This window comes from Ruditapes philippinarum, unplaced genomic scaffold (genome assembly GCF_026571515.1).
Source record: "Ruditapes philippinarum isolate M1 unplaced genomic scaffold, ASM2657151v2 ctg5783_1_1_1_1, whole genome shotgun sequence".
Classification (NCBI taxonomy): domain Eukaryota; kingdom Metazoa; phylum Mollusca; class Bivalvia; order Venerida; family Veneridae; genus Ruditapes; species Ruditapes philippinarum.
The window spans coordinates 53,880-75,800 of NW_026863557.1; the positions used below are offsets into that span (position 1 = coordinate 53,880).

The following is a 21,921-nucleotide window of genomic DNA, read 5'->3' on the forward strand; positions in this document are numbered from 1 at the left end:
TAACTCAATAATTACTCTAGACAGAGTTATGGTTTTTGTGCACTGCACTTCCTCTTAATGTGCTTGATCATTGTATTAAGTTGTATTCAAATTCAAACCATTAGTCTTCCAGTTAAGCTCCGGACAAAAATAAGCAATGAAAAAGTAACAAAGGGCAATAACTCTGTAATTACTTTAGATAGAGTTATGATTCTTGTGCACGGCACTTCCACTTATTGTGCTTGACCATTGTATGAAGTTGTTTTGAATTCCAACCAGTAGTTTTCAAGTTATGCTCCGGACAAGGAAAGGTAACAAAGGGCAATAACTCTGTATTTAGTGACGATAGAGTTATGGTTCTTGTGCACTGTTTTTCCTCTCAATGTGCTTGACCAATTTATTTGTATGAAGTTGTATTGAATTCAAACCATTAGTTTTCAAGTTATGCTCCAGACAAGGAAAATGCAACGGACGTCTAGACCGACCGACTGGCCGACCACCAGGTGACTCCTGTGACTACTATATACCCAAATAATAATAATTATATTAATTAATAATATAGTAATTTCTAAGAAAACCTTCTGGCAAATAGATGATCAACAAATAAATAACCCTCTGGCAGCGAAAGGGTTAATTCAATAAACATTGGTAGAGGGAAAGGGTTTGGGGACGGGTCACATTCAGGGTTCATTCAAACCGTGCTAGAACCAAAGTTCCACGACTATTCAATAATATTTAAATCAATTTTACATTATACCAGTAGAATTTGTGGAGCTGGTAAGCTTCAATATTTATAGAGATTAAGACTTTCTTTCGTCTTCATGTGTAGTACAAATAATAGCAACAAATTTGCTACTACTAGAAATGGGCTTATCTTAGGCTAAATTCATAACATGGACAGTACATTTTATTCTAATGTTTTGTGCTCTAACAACAAAAACTGGTTCAAGCCAGGCACACGTATTTGTAGCTTTACTGTGAAGAAAAATGTTTGTCAACTTCTCAGTACGTCATGTATATATGTCTTGACAAAAGATAATAAAGAAAAATTCCAAACATGTCATATAACAACGAAAAAAATACTAACCATCAGATATTTTGCATGTACCAGAATCTGCTGTATACCCAGTTCCACAGGCACACACATCAGATGTACAAACTGCATTAGTTACTTTGCTGCAGTCAGCATCAATTGAACAAGCAGCCTCCAACTTTCCTGTAAGAATATTATCAAAATGTAAATACTGTGTTTATTTAGAATTCCAAAACACGTTATTATTATAAAGTTAAATATATTTGCAGTAGTTTTATTTTACTTTTTTTACTAAATACTAGGCCGTACCTTTAGATATTCTTATTTCCCCTCTTGTGACTCAATTGCTACAAGTACATCTATCTCAAATAATCTTTTTGAACAAATTATTTACATCTGATAATTTTTAAAACAAATGTGAATCAATGCTTAATCATAATATTTTCGAGTTTGTTGAGCATACAAAACTTTAATACTACAAAAAATATCCCAGTTTATTATTTACAATACAACAGTACAAGGCACTAATTCTTTAGACTAACAAAATGGAGTTTTTAGGTTTTCTGTCATGTTGTCTTATGTCAAACATGCCTTTTGTTTTCAAAAACTCTTATTCAAACTTTGACTCAACATCATCCAGGCTATGTTGACAATTTAGTTTGTTTCCAGAATTTTGTACTTCACAACAGCAGGCGTCAAGTGCCGTGTGGCAGCCGTAAAAAGTTGCCCCGTACTTCACTTCAGTGTTGTTATATTTTCTGGTCCTTCGGGATCATTGATGCCAACACTATAAAGTGTTGAGAATTGAGTACCGCTCAAGCCGGTGCTAGGGGGCGTGAGGGATGTTGCACTTATTCATTATCCCTCATGTACAGACTCAATCAAACCGAGTCTGCAATTCTTATGTTATTTTGTTGTGATTAATGCTTCCGAGGGATCACTTTGTTTCCAGAAGTTAGTATAATAATTTGTGTGACCAATAAATTTATGTATGGTTCATAAATCAATATTTAAATTGAATTTATCATTTGATTTATATACACAGTAGACATTAAGATTAGGGCATGTGTACAACTTGACATAATCAGGTTCAATAATGAAATTTATCAAAATTAATTTATATCAATATCATATTATACCGTATAAGTATTTATTTCTGCGTGCTTAGTATTCTGCGATTTTTGTTAAAATAAGGGGTTTTAAATTTCTTTGTATCTTATTTCTGCGGTGTCATCATTCTCGCATTGATGCTTGTTATTTCTGCGTTTTGATTATGATATTTTTACAAAATTAACCTACACAAACAGACATTTCAAGATTTATTGATGTAACATGTACATGACTTCCGGTTAACATGCAGAGGACTGATCGTCATCATCATGTATCGGCATATACATGTTAATAAACGTGGAATGACAACAATTTTAATACTGTGTATAAATATGAAGTGTGAATAATAAACAATGGCAAAATCACACGTAGACACAAGATATTGTACAAATACAAAAGGGTATGTTTATTGCACCCCACAAACTACAATAGTTTGATTTTACAAAGAAATCAAGCTAAGGGTGAGCGAAAATCATACAAACATAACATTCTTTTAAACAAAGTAACATTTTTTTTCTAATATTTCATTCACGACAGATACATAAAGAAAAATTCCCATCTACAAAAGCTGATAACGGTACATGTTAATGTAATTATACAATACCGGTAGTTGATATATTCCGACATATACATAAGAAAAGGCCTAATTTTCTGCGGTTTTTAAATCTGCGGTGTCGTTATGAACCACATAAATAGCAGAAATAAAGTTCCCGCAGAAAATAGTACTTATACGGTAGTGTATAATCATATTGTCAATTATTTGTAAATATAGCAAAATAGTTAAAGGTATATACAACATTAACAAGAATAGAAGAACTTTTGTTAAGGATAAGCACAAATAAGTCAAATCAGAGTCTGAAAGGACAAATGGACCCTCATTAAGCATAGAATACGCAGTCATTTTTTTAATCTGCCCAAAAATTAGCCAAATCAGCCTCAAATTAAGTCAAACCAGCGCAATACATATTTATAAAGTCACATATCAAATATGAAAATCAATGTGAATCAATTCAGGATCAGTAACAGCATTGTCATAAATCAGTTCTTAATACATGTTTAAGACTAAACATACCTGTTTCTTTACATGTTCCTGATGTATCTGTAAAACCTCTCTTACAAACACAAATCCCATAATGGAGATTGTTACATTGTTGATTAGAATCACTTGTACAATCACCATCAGCAGAACAGCTTCCTCCTAGTGCATCTGAAATATATTTGTATGAATAGAATATGTATTTCACTAAAATCATTTAGGTTTGAAATGAGTTACAATTGTTACATACATAAAATTACAAGTCGCGGGCTTAGCGCAAAACGGTTGTAACTCAATTTAAGCAAATTTTACAGGAGCATGAAAAAACTTTTTAAAACTTTTGTTAATGAATAAAAATGTTTTATTTTAGGAAAATATATACATTTTAGTTAAGGAATTAGAAACAAAATAAGAAAAAAGAAGCAAATTATTTTTGAAAAAAGATATTTGAATAAGTTCAAGTTACAACCGTTTTGCAAATAAAATTTTGATAATTTGTTACATATTTTTTTGTGCAAAAGGGTAGTATCTCAAGTTACAACTGTTTTCCGTACAAATTTTGAGCAAATTTAATTATTTTCTTTGTGCAAAACGGAAGTATCTCAAACTCGCATCTTTTTTATAGGATGTAATAATTGGATAAAATAAAACATTACTCCTAAATCACATAAAATACATGTAGCCATTATAAAATAAGATTATAATATGTGCAAGTCATGTTTTGAATGATAAAAAATAAAATGAAAGTAAGAATAATCAGGAAAAGTTTGAAGAGAATGAATGTCCTCAATAGAGAATAATATAGCCTATACCACTTTATTTAAAAATATATTAAGGGATAAGCTAAAATTATTTTTTATGGTAATTATAAATTTATATGCTATTCTATAGAATGGTATAAATGCTATTTAGGCACATGTACATGTATTTCAAAATAAAGTAAGGTTAGCCACCCTTTCAGCTGCTGGGGGCATTTAATCCTTAATACCCCAATTGATAATTATAAAATTAGGATTTCAGTTTTAGCGAAATAATTCAAATCTTTTAGATTTTAAAATATTTTAAAGGATAAATTATGCTGGCTCTGATCTTTACTGGTTGCATGATATAGAATGTGTGACACCATTTGCAGGTTAAGAGTTTAAGCTGTAACATTTGATAAATATATGTTTGGAAATATGACAGAGACACCATAACAACTGTGAATACAAGGTCCTCCTCACTGACATCCCTGCAGAGCCCTGGGAGACGTCCGTGGTGATTCTGGGCTTTACCGGGAACAACCGGGGTACATCCGTTACACTGCCGACAACATTTGGGATGATCTGGGAACATCCGGCATTTGACCCTGGATGGAATAAAATATTTTATATCACCAGGGTGGTCCTGGATGATCCGGGAAGTAAAGCTCTGCAGGCTTCATCCTTAGCTCTGCCGGGAATAACCAGGGTTACACAGGGGAAGCACCAAGTTACACAGGGGAAGCACCGTAGCTCTTCCGGCACAAACTGGGGATGATCTGGGGTATGATATAGCCAGTAGAGCTACGGTACAGCCCCGGTGAATGCTGGCAGAGTACTGGTAAATGTCGGCAGAGCCCCGGACGATGATGATGGAGCTACAGTCGATCCAGGTAGAGCCCCGGCAAAGCCTAGTTCATTTCAAAAGAATCACAACAATTTGCTATGATTGCACTTGTTTGTTTTAAAACCCTTCCAATTTCCCTTCTTTCCAGTATGGCATAAGGATTTTTCAGAAATAATCATCATGAATTACTGTTCTGGAACAATAGATATTATATTAAATAAAAATTATGTATCAATGTTATTCTTTTCGTGCGTTTATTTTTTCAATCTACAAGGGGTCTGCCTTGATCGACCGGGGAAGCACCTGTATTAACCGTAGCTTCACCTGGGCTCTGCCTGGATGGTCCGGAGCACATCCTGGTTGGTTAGTTGGGAATACCATGCATAGTGCTGCCGGGGTTAGTGTGACTGCAACAATTTCACCCCGGATTATCTCATCCTTGTAACTTACCGGTTGGTCCTGGGCTCTTGGAGGGAGTAAGTGAAGACCACCGCTTAAAATTGATGGGTGCTGATAAATCCAATTTCTAACTTGTTATAACCTTTCAATTTCAGTTATAATATCAATAAATGTTCCTTTATCATTCTAGAAGTTCATAAAATCTTAGAATACCTTTAAATTACATCAGCCCACTGACCAGTTCTCATTAAATTTGCAGAAGTTGTACATTCTATATCCCCCAAAAAATTTCTTTTACTTCTGGGCATATTTTGGTTGGTAATATTGTCCAACAATATTGTCCTTGATCTTCATTAACTTTCATAAAGGTCATTGAATAAACACTTGTATCAAACAAATATATTGATAATTATTTGTTACCTTCACATGTCAGTAAGGTGAGGTATATTTGTATAGATTCCGGGCTACTGATCTGAAGGACTCTCTGGTTTGATTCCTTACCAACAATGCGTTATTAAGTCACACTTTTTGTGTTTTTGGTTTTTTTTTATTATAGCAAGAATTGCATTAATTTGAAATGGTTTTAATGTATCTACTTTTAGGAGAACTTTTAAGTAGTGTGGTGTTTCCTTTTGTTTTATCAAGATGACTTGTTTTCTTAAGTACTCTGACATACGGACGTTGGACAATCTTAAGTTTTTCTCTAGAACGCATATTTTTCAATGGTTTCTTGGTGACATTATGCAACATATATGGTTTAGCGCATACACACTACAGATGTAGTTAATATAAAAGTACACAGATAGAATACACAAAAAAAATGATTTGCACGAGTAAATTTACAGAAGGAGAGAAGGGCAATTTTAAAATTAAAAGAAATAAAGTGGCTGAACCAGGATTTGAACCTACGACTTTATAATGTCTATAATATCTTGAAAGCAATGTATTAATTACTGCTTGCGCTAAGAGGGATTCTTAATTAAGACCATTTAACAACTGGTTTATATTATTAGTTATAAAGATTGTTGTCAGGTTATATTGCCCTATATAAACCGCTATTTTGTAGGCGGGGTTATATTGCAAACAGGCCGTTTGTATACCGCCATATTACTGTTCAACAATCTTTATAACGAATTTATAATACAGCAAGCATTATTTTTTAGAGAAAAAGTGAGATGTTTTTATGAATCGACAGCTGGCGAGCCGTGTATATAAAAACTATATAAACGTCACGATTATCCAATGAAAAGTGACGTTACAAACATGCAGTATTATAAACATTCATGAAAGATTTTTAAAGTAGATCAAAAGTTTACCGAATTTACTGGCTAGCGGGTCAAATGAAGAGTGCATGGTCAATATTGTTGGAAAAAAAACATACCCCTGTCTGTCTGTTAGTGAACAATTTGTTTATAAAATAAACTGCTGAATGTCTGTAATGGATTTGCCCTGCTTTGTATTTTGAAAAGTCAATCAAATCAATCAATCAATATACAGTAACTAAAATTGAGCTGTCTACAGTACAGAACCTGACTGAGTGCACAGGTGATCAGGCTGGCCTGGATCTTATACTTGTGGCAAGAACTTATCATTTTCTGTTCCAACATGTCAGGGTTACAGACTTCATAGATTTGTCATAACAAACAATTACGGAATTAAACTGGATGTTTATAATATTTAAACATGGTCCTCTTCAAATTTGGTCTTACCCAGAATTTGTGATATAGAGTTTAATATGGACTTCTTTTAGGTAAATTCTACATTGTATGTGGATAGAAGGGACGTCCGTGGCCAAGTGGTTAAGGTCGTTGACTTCAAACCACTTGCCCCTCACCTCTGTGGGTTCAATCCCGACAGGGACTTTGGATTCTTTCATGTGAGGAAGCTATCCAGCTAGCTTACGGAACCTCGGTGGTTCTACTCAGGTACCCGTTCGTGCCTGAAATAATGCACGGAAGGGCACCTGAGGTCTTCCTCCACCAGTAAAGCTGGAACGTCGCGATATAACCTATACTGTGTCGATGTGACGTTAAACCCAAAACAAAAACAAACAAAAAACAAAAAAATGTGGATAGACGCTTTAAAAAGACTTCATATTATAAACTCTTAAGCTATGTTTTTGCTATTTCCATGTTTCAAGGCAGTGTCATTCTATTGTTCCTTTTTAAGTATGTCATTTGCTTCAATGGTTTGTTTGGGGATTTTAACAATGGTCTTGGTTCCTGCCACTTTGTCCATTCCCTTCTCAGTTTTTCCTCATTGTATTTTAAAGTGTGTCTTTAGTCTGTATAGTTGGAGATTACACCCCCACCTCCCTCCCTTCAATTTGGTCCCTTATCCCCTTCCGTTCTTTTATCTTTAATTATACCTTTATGATATACTATAGTAGTTTTCTCAGCCATTCACAATAATAAATTAATATATGGTTTTCAGAATGTAAAGATGCTACACTGTTAACACGAAGAAAAATTGTGATCAAGTAATATAATTTGTCATAAAAGTAGCAAAATGTAATCAAAGCACTGGGCAGTATTTTGACTTTCCGCAAAGAATACTAATTCACTGTAACTGTTCGTTGCTTTCAAAAATTGCAAAAGATGAAAAAGTTGTTAAGGTAATTTGCCATTGAGTAACTTTCTTGATAAGAACACTAAAATTTAGATAGCTTTTGAGAAATAAAATAAAAGCATTTTTGAAGCTTATGGTCTGAGCTAGGTGGCCTTGACATATACCTTCCATGAACAGACTTTGTGCCCTGCAACAATTTAAGTTTTGCTACTATGAGTATAAGCATGGCTGAAGATATTCTGAATTTAAATTACATGTACTTGCATTATTTTCAAATATGGAAAACGTTTGTTGCACTGTAAAAATAAGTGTTGGCGCCTAATTTTCGACCGCATAAGGGCTAAATACTGTCCACCTTGTTATTATTATAAACTGTTTGTGTTTTTGAGGAAGGGGGGGGGGGGGTGAATATGGACATTGTGGTCCTTTAATATATATTTGAAAGTTTTTCATTTACTTAATTATCAAACAATTTTGCTGATTGGTGGGCAGTGGATTATTTTCATTTATTGGAATTAATTTATGAGATTAAACTATAGTGTATATAGCATTTAGAATTCATGAAGATAATATAAAATCAACAATTTGTTGGATTTTTTACAATAATTTTAGGTTTTATTTAGATATATTAAAAACAAAAAAATCTTTTGCTAACTGTCTTTAAATCCTCCTTTTTTCATGTGATGATTCAAATAAGACAAACAGAATGTAATTACTTCATTGCACTATAGAATTTTCAGCGGCAAAAGGGTTGTACTTGAAGATACACCTTTTTGCGCTAAAATTAAGAGCAATTTGCGATACAACTTTTGACGAATATTGATCTTAACTTGTTAATTTCAGAATCCATTTAAAATACTTACTGAGGATATGCATAACCACAAAACACTTTGAAATTGTTAAAAATGTTATTTTGTGGAAAAAAGTGAGTTACAACCGTTTTGCGCTAAGCCCACGAAGTATTTATCGAATTATATATTGGTGTATCACTGATATTTATCATCGGATTGATGTATTGTAAATAAACATTGCACTGACTCAATGATAGCCCTAAAATATAGCTGACATAACAATCTCTCATCATCTGTTTAGTTTTTAATGCTTATTTCAAATATCCTAATTTTTTTATAACATAATACTCCAAAATACCAATTGTTTATTTATATTTTCAAACGACATTTGCATGGCTAGAAATTTAAAGTTAATTGATAAAAAAAATGACCTTTTTGATGATCATTAAAGAAGCTTAAAATATTTTTAGGCAATTTATTTTTCCGATAGCACATAATTTATGCTGTCAAGTTTACTAATCAGACCAAACAAGAGATGACTCTTTGGCAGCAGACATGCAATTCAATGTTTAGAGTGTCCCTAACAATAGGTAGATTGCAACAGTACATTATACATACATCGTAACAGTAAGAACTCTCCCACTTTTAGCGGGAGACTCCCACTTTCTGCAGCCATATTTTCAAAGATTTTTCTTTAAATAAGGGTTATTTTCACAAATAAAAGAAATCTCCCTATTTTTGATGTCAGAACTTCCTTCTTTGTTTATTGCAAATTCTAAAATCTCCCTCTTTCCGAAGAAAACTCTCCCACTTGATCATCAAAAAAAGTTCACATGTATGACTTTATAAGCAGATGTAGTTTAGACTCTAAATTTCAAACATTTATTAAAAATTCCATGGTTTCGAAGATTTTACTGTGCATGTACCCCCCTGCCTTCAATTATTATGTGTGCAGAATTTATACATACAATTGGCATGCTTAGAACTGACATAAATGGAAAAATACCTTATATTGGGAGATCACAAAAATAACAATTAAATTAAGAGAAAAAAAATTGGAAAAATTAATGTTTAAATCATTTTGGGAAAACTAGTTTTTTAGCAACAGAAAATGGGTTCGCATACCACACCTCTCTAGAAAATTACACCATGGTCCCAACTAAATTCTTACAGAAACGCAATAATAAACATACTTGCAGCAACACATTCTCCATTGTATGCTGTGAAAGTATCTTCACATTCACACACTGCATCAGCAGGTACACATGTTTTTACATTAGTTCCTTTACAGGGTATTGTATCTGAACAGAGTCCTCCTAGTGTTCCCTGTAATTTGTTGTAAAAAATAAAATTTAAAAGCATCGGTTTTTCCTTGTAACTTAATCAAAGCATGAACATTTATATAAACAATAAAATCATGATAAAATGGACTAAATGTAGGTATACTATAAATCAAAAAACAGAAGTACAGTCAGTGCATTTGTCAGGGTTCAAACTGAAATCCTTCAAGCATTTTCAATTGTTTCAAGGCGCAATTTTGCATTTTTAAAGAGAAATACCCAGTAAAAATTTCTGGCAAACAATCAAGTTTTAAACAAATACAGGTTTAAACTTTGTTCGCTCAAACTCGGATCGCTCAATTACCTCCCTTCGCTCGAACTCATCGGCTAGTCCTGGCAAAAATTCCTATACAATATATATTGTTCTACCTCGGATCGCTTCGATTACCGATGGCTCAAACTCTCAAACCTGATCTCTGGTCCCTTCAGCAGAAATATAGTGAAAATTACAACACCTTTTTGGTGGATATACAAAAGACAACAAAAGGCCCTGATACATATATATATCTGAAACATACTGCTAATAACATTATGCACTTTTCATGGTTATGATGCTTCCTATTAAACTTGATGAATTCCAGCCAATAATTGCTGAGAAAATAGTCTGGACAAAAAGCATTAGGGAGAATAGTTTTCTGTAAAGAAAATCATTGAAACAGAAATATGTTGCTAAGATGCCTACTTTCTCTAAGTAGAAGCTGTCTCTAGATAGGATGAAGTCTAGTAAGTAATTGCTGAGAAAAAGACAAGACAATATAAAGACAAATGAAAACTTTATGAGGCATAAAAACAAACAAGAGGGCCATGATGGCCCTAAAGTGCTCACCTGTATATAGGGCCCCGGAGCAGGGCCACTTTAAACCCCAGGGCTTTTATTTGAAACTTGGAAGAAGACACCCATTAGAAGATGTTTCATGCTAAACATCTACGGTCTAGCTATTTGGGTTTTTTAAAAGAAGATTTTGACCCCAGGGCTTTTATTTGAACAAACTTGGTAGAGAACCATTAGAACATGTTTCATGCTTAGTATCTAACCTCTAGCTATCTGTTGTTTTTTTTTCAAAAAAGATCTTTTAAGTTTTTGTTATAAACATTTAAGGAAAATGAATGACCCCCCGGGCAGGGCCAATTTTGACCCCAGGGCTCTTATTTGAACGAACTTGGTAGACATCCATTAGAACATGTTTCATGCTAAATATCTTACCTCTAGCTCTTTGCATTCTTTAAAAGAATTTTTTTAAGTTTTTACTATATGCATATAGGGAAAAGCAATGACCCCCTGGGGCGGGGCCAATTTTGACCCCAGGGCTTTTATTTGAACAAACTTGGTAGACACTCACTAGAAGATGTTTCATGCTTAATATCTAAACTCTAGCTATTTGGGATTTTTTCAAAGAAGATTTTTTAAGTTTTTGCTATACACATATAGGGAAAATCAATGACCCCCTGGGGCGGAGCCAATTTTGACCCCAGGGCTTTTATTTGAACAAACTTGGAAGACACTCATTAGAAGATGTTTCATGCTAAATATCTTAGCTCTAGCTCTTTGGGTTCTTTAAAAGAAGATTTTAAAGTTTTTACTATATGCATACAGGGAAAATCAAAGACCCCCTGGGGCGGGGCCAATTTTGACCCCAGGGCTTTTATTTGAACAAACTTTGTAGACACTCACTAGAAGATGTTTCATGCTATATATCTTAACTCTAGCTATTTGGGTTTTTTTCAAAGAAGATTTTTTAAGTTTTTGCTATACACATATAAGGAAAATCAATGAACCCCGGGGCGGGGCAAATTTTGACCCCAGGGCTTTTATTTCAACAAACTTGGTAGACACCCATAAGAACATGTTTCATGCTAAATATCTAACCTGTAGCCTTTCCAAATTCAGAGAAGTAGACTTTTTTAGGTTTTACAATATACATATAAGGAAAAACCTATGACCCCCCAGGGCGGGGCCGATTTTAATTCTAGGAACAAAATTTAAACAACTTTGGCTTTGGACCTACAGATGATACCATAGACCAAATATCAAAGCTATAGGCCATTTACTTTCAGACCAGAATATTTTTCAAGTTTTCACTATATGTATATATGAAAATCAATGATCCCGAGGGCGGGGCCAATTTTGACCCGAGGGCCATTATTTGAACAATCTTGGTAGAGATCTACCACACAATTTTTCATGCCAAATATCTTACCTGTAGCCTTTGCCAATTCAGAGAAGAAGATTTTTTTTAGATTTTACTATATACATAATTACATAATTATAAGGAAAAACCTATGACCCCCGGGGCGGGGCCAATTTTAACACTAGGGACAAAATTTGAACAACTTTGGTAGAGGACCCATAGATGATACAATATACCAAAAATCAAAGCTCTGGCCCATGTACTTTCAGATAAGAAGATTTTTTAATTTTGTGTTTTTTGAAATCCTTTTCTGGCCCTATGACCTACATATGCAACAGACCGGAACCATTTGAACAACTTTGAAAGGGGACCACCCAAGGATCATTTCTGTAAAGTTTGGTTGATGTGCAGTCATTGGTTTCAGAGAAGATGTTGTTTATGTTAAAAGTTGACGACGCATGACGACGCACGACGGACACAGGGCCATCACAATAGCTCACCCTGAGCATTGCTCAGGTGAGCTAAAAAATACTGACCATTAGTTATTTTGCATGCACCAGAATCTGCGGTGTACCTAGTTCCACAGGAACAGACATTAGCTGTACAAACTGCATTAGTTACTTTGCTGCAGTCGGCATCAGTTGAACAAGCAGCCTCCAACTTTCCTGTTAGAATATTATCAAAATGTAAATACTGTGTTTATTTAGAATTCCAAAGCACATTATTATTATAAAGTTAAATATATTTTCAGTTTTATTTTACTTTTTTTAACTAAATACTAGGCCGTACCTTTAGATATTCTAATTTCCCCTACATCTATCTCAAATAATCTTATTGAACAAATTATTTATATCTGATTATAGTGATAGATATGAATTTTAAAAAAAAAACATGTGAATCAATGCTTAATGATAATATTGTAGAGTTTGTTGAGCATACAGAACTTTAAATTTAATACTACAAATAATATCCCAGTTTATTATTTACAGTACAACGTACAGTACCAGACATCAACCCTGTACACAAATAAAATGGAGTTTCTAGATTTTCTGTCATGTTGTAAAAAATTGTCAAACATGCCTTGCGTTTTCAAAAACTTTTTTTTCAAAACTTTGATTCAACGTCATCCAGGCTATGTTGACACTCAAGTATATCAATTTGTGTGACCAATAAATTTATGTATGGTTCATAAATCAATATTAAAACTGAATTTATCATATGATTAATATACAATAGACATTAAGGTTAGGGCATGTGTACAACTTGACATAATCAGGTTCAATAATGAAATTTATCAAAATTAATTTATATCAATATCATATAGTGTATATTCATATTATTTGTAAATATAGCAAAATAGTTAAAGGTATATAATCAATAAAACAACATTAACAAGTAGAAATTCTGTTAAGGATAAGCACAAATAGGCCAAATCAGAGTCTGAAAGGACAAATAGACCCTCATTAAGCATAGAATACACAGTCAAATCTGCCCAAAAATAGCCAAATCAGCCTCAAATTAACTCAAACCAGCCCAATACATTTTTATAAAGGCACATATCGAAATCGAAAATCAATGTGAATCAATTCAGGATCAGTAACAACAATGACATAAATCAGTTCTTAATACATGTATAAGGCTAAACATACCTGTTTCTTTACATGTTCCTGAAGTATCTGTAAAACCACTCTTACAAGCACAAATCCCATTTGTACATGCTTGATTAGAATCTCTTGTACAATCACCATCAACAGAACAGGTTGCTGCTAGTGCATCTGAAATGTTCAAATAGGCCTTGTGCTAACTTTGGCTAGTAAGTATTATCACCTATCCACTGTTAACTCAAGCTGTTGGTTTTTTGTTGTTTTTTTCCGCCATAGGCTGTCAAATTTCAGATTTACTTTCTATGAAATACAAAGGAATTCACTGAAAAAAATAATACAAAATTTCAGTGGTAATTCAATGGTTCAATATTTTACTTTGCGCACATCAATTTTTATGCATGCATTTTTAAACAAGAGTCATGTCAACATGGCCATCCCCCGCCCAATGTGTTTGCTCATTGGAAGAATTTATATGTAGTAGAGCAGAATTATTCAATTTTAAGAGGTCTTTTGGTAATGAAAACTGATGGCTGAAGTGATAACAGATTTGAAACCTATGTGAATACTGATAGCTGAAAATAAAAAGGGCAATAACTGAAAAATAATGCAGGGTAGGTTATCATTCTTGTGTGCTGCACCCTCCTCAGTAAAATCTATCCACCTATGAAGTTTCAAGTTGATACCTCAAACACTTTTTGAGATAAGCTCCCAACAAAATAGTATGAAAAAGAACAAAGGGCAATTACTCAAAAATTATATAGGGAAGAGTAATCAATCTTGTGCACAGCATTTCTCCTCAATAAGATCTATCCACCAATGACATTTCATGTTGACATCTTAAACACTTTTTGAGTTATGCACTCGGGTGAAAAATTAAATATGAAAAATAACAAAGGGCAATAACTCAAAAATTATGAAAGGTAGAGTTATCATTCTTGTGCACTGCACACCTCCTGAGTGAGATCTATGGACCTATGAAGTTTCATGTTGATATCTCAAAGGCTTTTTGAGTTATGCTCTGGACAAAAAATAATTTTGAAGAATAATAAAGGGCAATAGCTCAAAAAATATGCAGGGTATACTTATCCTTCTTATGCACTGAACTCCTCCTCAATGAGATCCATATACCTATGAAGTTTCAAGTTGATACCTCAAATACTTTTTGAGATATGCTCCCAACAAAATTGTATGAAAACGAACAAAGGGCAATAACTCAAAAATTATAGAGGGAAGAGTTATCATTCTTGCACACAGCATTCCTCCTCAATAAGATCTATCCACCTATGACATTTCATGTTGACATCTCAAACACTTTTCCACTTATGCTCCACTCGGGTGAAAAATTAAGTACATATAAAAAATAACAAAGGGCAATAACTCAAAAATTATGAAAGGTAAAGTTATCATACTTGTGCTCTGCACACCTCCTGAGTGAGATCTATGGACCTATAAGGTTTCATGTTGATATCTAAAAGGTTTTTGAGTTATGCTCTGGACAAAAATTTATTTTGAAAAAAAAAACAAAGGGCAATAACTCAAAAATTATGCAGGGAAGAGTTATCATTCTTGTGCACTGCACTCCTCCTCATTGAGATCTATCCACTTATGAAGTTTTAAGTTGATACCTCAAATACTTTTTGAGATATGCTCCGGACAAACATGTCGGACTGAAGGACGACGGACAGAAGGACGGACGGAGACTATTTCTATATCCCCCGCCGCCTTTTGGTGGAGGATAATTACACAAGGGTCAGTGTGTAGTGTGTGAATGGGCATGCTGGCAACTGACTTTTTTTTTTTAATGGAAAAATACCTTATGTTAAGAGAGCAGCAAAACGGCAGTTAAATAAAGAAAAAACATATTTTTTTTAAATGTTTTAATCATTTTTTGGGAAAATTAGTTTTTTAGCAATTTAAAATGGGTCCGCATACCACAGGCACACCTCTCTAGAAAAATACACTAAACTATTTGGTCGCAGCAAAAATTCCATCCTTCACTACAATCTACACATTAAGGTTGTTCATCCCTGGAAGTTAAAGCAAAATCTGCCATCCGGTTTAAGAGAGTTTTGGTTAACAAGATTTCGGGACGTACGGACAGACGGACGGACGGACAAGTGCAATGCTATATGCTCCCACTTTGTGGGGGCATAAAAATCTGTATGTATAATATGTGTTCAGATAAACATGCATGACTTATAAAAATTATAGAAATTTGGATTTAGTGGAGTAACATAAGTTTTCGCTGTTTTTTTATTTCAAGTTCAACTACTCAAATTATCAATAACATTTTAACTTTTCCAATCAAGCAGTCTGGTTATATTTTTTTCCCAATCGAGCAGACTGGTTATAATTTTAATCTAACTTGTTCAGGGCTTCCGGCAAGTGGGTTATTTCAAAGACTGAATAGGGGTAATTTACTTGCCAAGACCAAAGTTTGAGGGTTAAGGGCTCATAGGATGTCAATTATTGGTTGGAAACCATTTAGATATGGTCAGTGTGACCTTGACCTTTGACCTAGTGACCCTGAAAATATAGGGCTTCATCTACTTGTCTTGACAATAATCACCCTAACAAATTTGAAGTTCATAGGACAGATACTGGTATATGAATCAATAGCCATCCTTGCCTTTCAGCAAAAAAAAATAGATAAGTAAGTATATGTAATAACTTTATTTACTGAGGCTAGTTAACACATTTGGTTTCCCGGCAATCTTCCATGTGGGCCTCAGCAAAACAGCAATTTTGCATAGAATTTTATTATCTTAACTGCTCATTTTAAACAAGCTTCATATTCTTTTTGCATTAGAGCTGCTAGCATCCCCAGATTCAAATTGGTGAAGGAAATGACAAACTTACCATCAGCTACACAAACACCATTTTGTTCTGAATAACCTGCTGTACAAGTACAAAGACTAGTCGAGGATGAGCACTCCACATTAGATCCAGTACATGTGATAGTGTCTGAACATATTTCACCAGCGACTGAAAATAAATGAGGTTAACATAAAAGACTTATTTGAATAAGATAAAGCAAGAATAAATCAAGTTTTTTGTTATCAGCTTCTTCTAAATAATAAAATGTCAATATTTTTGAAATGATGTCCAAAAATTTATAATGTATATATTATATTTGTTTGTTTGTTTGTTTCATTTTACGCCTTTTCCCAACAATAATTAAGTCATATAGGCGGGTAGTTTCCTAACCATCGTTCCTGGAATTTAGTAACACCAGTACTAGACTACCTTCCTCGGCGCTAAACTACCAAAAGCATCTCTCGGGGATCAAACCCAGACCTGAGAGGTAATTTGATTAGAAGTCATCGGCTCTAATCCCGACCACAGAGGCTGTTGTATATATTATACAGAGATCTGCCAAGAATTTGAAAGTACTAGGCCCTGGGCTCACTTGGTCTGAAAATGATAGGCCATTTTTACCAAAGTATGGGCCTTTGGAAAATAAGTAAACATTGACCTAAATAACTGTTAAAAAGTTTGTAGATAATTGAATTTCCCTGGTAATAAAACTTAAAACATATTTTATGACAAGTGGTTATGATTCAGTACTTAACCAATAATTAAAAATTATGCCTACATGGTAACTTTCTAACTAATATTAATTGCAGACAAAATATTTTTTAAATGGCTGCTCAAAAATTTGATATGCAAATTATTCACATAATTGCTGGGTCTTACTTCTAATGTCTAATACTGTGCATTATTCATTGAATTGTTCCTACTTTGCACTAAATGTCCCTTACCACTGTATATTGACGCATTTTATTGCCCCTTGTATGCCTCTGTGTAGACAGCATACATCAAAGACACTTGCCGACAGACCTTTTGATCATGAAAAAAGTCATGCACAATGTTTCCCTGATTGGTTAATCACCCTGTCAAATATTCTGCTGACGAAATAGACATATATTTTTATACACTTCATCAGTGAACTTGATCGAGTGATCTTAGGGGTGATCAAGTTGTAAACCTGTCAGATTATACTGTAACTTACAGCATTTCTTAAAACAGCAACACTTTTTTCAGTTACCGATAATCATTTTAAAAATTTAGTTGTATAATTTGTTTGTTTGTTTTATTGGATTAAATTTACGTAGTAGAAATGAGTATCTGTGTGGGAAAGGGATTATGAGAAGAAATGCGGTATGTACACAAGCTGTATAGGAGAATGGATAAACTCGAGAATATGCGTAATTACAGGGGAATGGGTAACATGTTGCTGTTGGTACCAGTGTTTTGACTAGATGACTAAATAAACCAGCAGGCAGTTTTGTTTTCTTATAAGTCTGGCACAGATTTTAGATGCGCCTATGGCCCTTTGTTGCCGATTTTCCTGCCACATTCTCATTTTTTAGCGCCAATGGCGCAAAATCTCGTCCTCGGCAGATCTCTGATTATAAATTAACATTATATTATAGATTAACAATTTGGTTATCATATACTTCTGTATTGGGCTGATCATGCTACTGTTCAAATCAATTCTAACATTGGCCCCTTAAGCCAGTTTAAGCACTCACCCAAGGACAAACTGTTATTTCCTGTAATGGCAGTGAAAGCTAGAGTTTATTTCAAGAACTTGAACGATGTTGGACATTAGAAATCATACTTCAATAATGTACTTGACAATAAAAATGATTGGTTTAACCTCAGTTAAACATATTCTATGGAACTGTTTAATTAATTGTCACATGATGATTCTTTAATTGAAGTCAATTAGCTATACAAAATTTAAATATGCTGTCACGGATAAACGATAAACGCACATGTTCAAGTATCGGCTGATTACAAAATCAGTTAACATTAACCTTTGAGGATGTGGTTATTTTATGACCAGGATCAGATGACAATGCCTTTTATAAAGAGGCAAAATTAAAAAAATGTGTAAGACTAAAAAGTCCAAAAAAAATGAAGCAAAGTATGATATTCCTGCTGATGTTAATATATTGTGGTGATAATAGTCTCAAAATCAATTAGTTATCATAGAGTCCCTAGTAGATATTTTTGAAGCTAGACTAAATATAGACACATTAAATAAAAGTAAAATAAATGACAAAAATCAAAGATGAACATATAAAGATATATTGATTGTGCAGACCAGTGCGGCTGTCACGGGTTAGGTCTGCTGTTACTGCTACACTATGGCTTGCGTGTAACGGTCCACTCCTTTACTGAATCGCTGTCGACTCTCCACTCTTAAGTAAACTTAATCAACTACTGTATGGAAGGTTCTAGTGATAATTCACAGATAGAGCATATGCAATATAACCGGATTGTTATAAGCTGAAGGATATACCAGGTCATAAGTTGTATCCACATACAAAATGGTACAATCAAAATGTGTCGTCCCTAGCAGATTGTCACGGTAGTCTTGCGATTATTTAAATCGTATAAACTAATAGTATGTATAAAAAAAAATGTGTGCAATAACGTTTGGGAAAATGAAGTAATACAGCAGATGTCACAATTACTTGTCTATTATATTCTTAGATGTACAATGTTAAAATAAACAATAATTCCTTCTAAACAAGTTTCCTATAAATATAAATCTAAGTTAACTCAAACCGATCAATGTATTCCTTAAGTAAAAGAATCCATAACATCAACACATGATCTTCATTATCAAAATGTATTCCATTAATCTATATAAAAGATTTCTTCTTTTTTCAAAAAAACACACCTTTTAAAACACTTAAAATTCTATATTCTAGTAGTTCTATATTCTCCTCTTAATTAATTCCATAATATTTCCTATTCTGTTCTTAATAATTCTTAATTCATTCTTATTCTTAACCTAATAATTCTTAATTCTATCCTGTTCTGTCATAACTTATTTTTCTCTCTATATATTATATAATATTCTCAAGTATTATTAATCAGTGTTTTTTTGTTGTTTTTTTTTTTCACTTTTGGGGGAAGGGGGTTGGTGCCCTTTGGAGGGGGAAAAATGCAATAGGAGGGGAATTTTATTTGGTTATTTAACCCTTTCGTCGAATTGGCTATATCTTAACTCTTCAGGAACATCCCAACACTTGAGTGTATACAATGGCACAGTCTAAACGCTCACAATAATTATAGAGAAAGAGCGAAACACAGACGATATTAATAGCAGATGGTTAATTTTGCGATGGTAGCTCGATAATAATTGGATATACTGGCACGTGTTTTAATTTACAATTAAAATCCGTGATAAAGGAAATCTGATAAATTTAGTTAATAGTGCTTTGAAAGAATTTTTAAAAAAGATTGAATTTTATGTCACTTTTATTACGTCTTATTAAAGATACATTTATATTTTATATGATAATTCATATTTGTTACTCCATTATCCTTCAAAAATAACTTTCTTCGTATAAATATTGCAATAAATGGTAAGGGTAGATCTAGTTAGACTTTTTACGTCTTCATCTAAAATTATTCTTACGTGCATACAGTATATAGGACACCCGCGGACGATATAGAAAGTAAACGAAAAAAAAGCATAAAGTAAAATAACACTGGCGATGCAGTTGTAAATAATCTATTAGAAACGAAGTTTAATTAAATACTTACATTTATATTTACATTTTATTTTGCTGAACAAACATATATATCTTGTAAAAACGTCTATAATGACTCATTTAGTGTTCTCAAGTGTTGGGATTTCAACATATAGACAAGATATGTATTATGACTCTCAAATGCTGGGATTTCAACATATAGACACGATCTAGACACGATCTATTATGTCTCTCAAGTGTTGGGATTTTAACATCTAGACAAGATATTTCTATAATGACCCTCAAATGTTGGGATTTCAACATATAGACAAGATATATGTATTATATCTCTCAAGTGTTGGGATTTCAACACAGACACAAGATATATGTGATATGTCTCTCTTGGGATTTCAACACATACACATGATATATGTATTACATTGACATCAAGTCTTGGGGTTTCAACGTCTAGACAAGATATTTCTATAATGTCCCTCAAGTGTTGGGATTTCAACATATATACAAGATATATGTATTATGTCTCTCAAGTATTGGGATTTTAACGTGAAGACATGATATTTGTATAATGTCCCTCAAGTGTTGGGATTTCAACATATAAACAAAATAAATGTATTATGTCTCTCAAGTGTTGAGATTTTAATGTGTAGACAAGATATATTTATTAATTACCCACAAGTGTTGGGATTTCAACAAATAGACAAATGTATGTATTATGTCTCTCAAGTGTTAAGATTTCAACATATAGACAATATATATGTTTTTATGTCTCTCAAGTGTTGTGGAATTTTAACGATCTAGAATAAGAATATTTTATAATGATCCTCAAGTGATTGAAATTTCAACAATGTAGAAAGTTAATATAATAATATAGACTGAGTCATCAAATGTTGGGATTTCCAAAATATAGAACACCTGATAATGTAAATTTATCTCTGCCAAAGTAGTTAGAGAGATTTATACAAACACATACACCAGAGATATATGATAATATGTCTGATAGTTGGAGATTTCACAAACTATACCTATGCATATCATGATATTACGTAGACATCAAGACCTTGGGTGTTTTTAACATCTGGACAATAATATTTCATAATAATGTTCCCATCAAAAGTGTATGGGATATTCAACATAATAAAGCAAAGATAAAATAGTATACTATGATCACTACAAGTTGGGATTTTAATGTGTAGGACAAGATATTTTCTATATAATGGTATTTATGACCCTCAAGTGTTGGGATTTCAACATATAAACAAGATATATGTATTATGTCTCTCAAGTGTTGGGATTTTAACTTGAAGACATGATATTTCTAAAATGTCCCTCAAGTGTTGGGATTTCAACATATAAACAAGATAAATGTCAAAAATCACAAGTGTTGGGATTTTAACTTGAAGACATGATAATTCTAAAATGTCCCTCAAGTGTTTGGATTTCAACATATAAACAAGATAAATGTATTATGTCTCTCAAGTGTTGGGATTTTAATGTTTATAATGACCCTCAAGTGTTGGGATTTCAACATATAAACAAGATATATGTAATATGTCTCTCAAGTGTTGGGATTTTAACGTCTAGACATGATATTTCTTTAATGACCCTCAAGTGTTGGAAATTCAACATATAAACAGGATATATGAGATAATGTATTATGTCTCTCAAGTAGTTTTGAGATTTTTACATCATAGACATGAATATTATCTATAATGTAGTCCCTCAAGATGAAATTGGGATTTCAAACATATAAAACAAGATAATAATGTATTATGTGTCTCTCATAGTGTTAGGAAAATTATAACTATCTAGACATGATAATTTCATTTAATG

General features: G+C 33.1%; 1 protein-coding gene across 1 annotated transcript in view; it reads right to left on the bottom strand.

Annotated features, from left to right (window-relative positions):
- Positions 1 to 21,921, bottom strand: part of LOC132722495 (cell death abnormality protein 1-like) — a 129,211-nt gene that overhangs the window by 16,891 nt on the left and 90,399 nt on the right. The window contains exons 9-12 of the mRNA XM_060707004.1: positions 12,508 to 12,637; positions 9,697 to 9,827; positions 3,195 to 3,329; positions 1,067 to 1,195 (exon numbers count right to left, since the gene is read on the bottom strand). Coding sequence (XP_060562987.1) covers positions 1,067 to 1,195; positions 3,195 to 3,329; positions 9,697 to 9,827; positions 12,508 to 12,637 — 525 coding nt within the window. The remainder of the gene's footprint in view (positions 1 to 1,066; positions 1,196 to 3,194; positions 3,330 to 9,696; positions 9,828 to 12,507; positions 12,638 to 21,921) is intronic.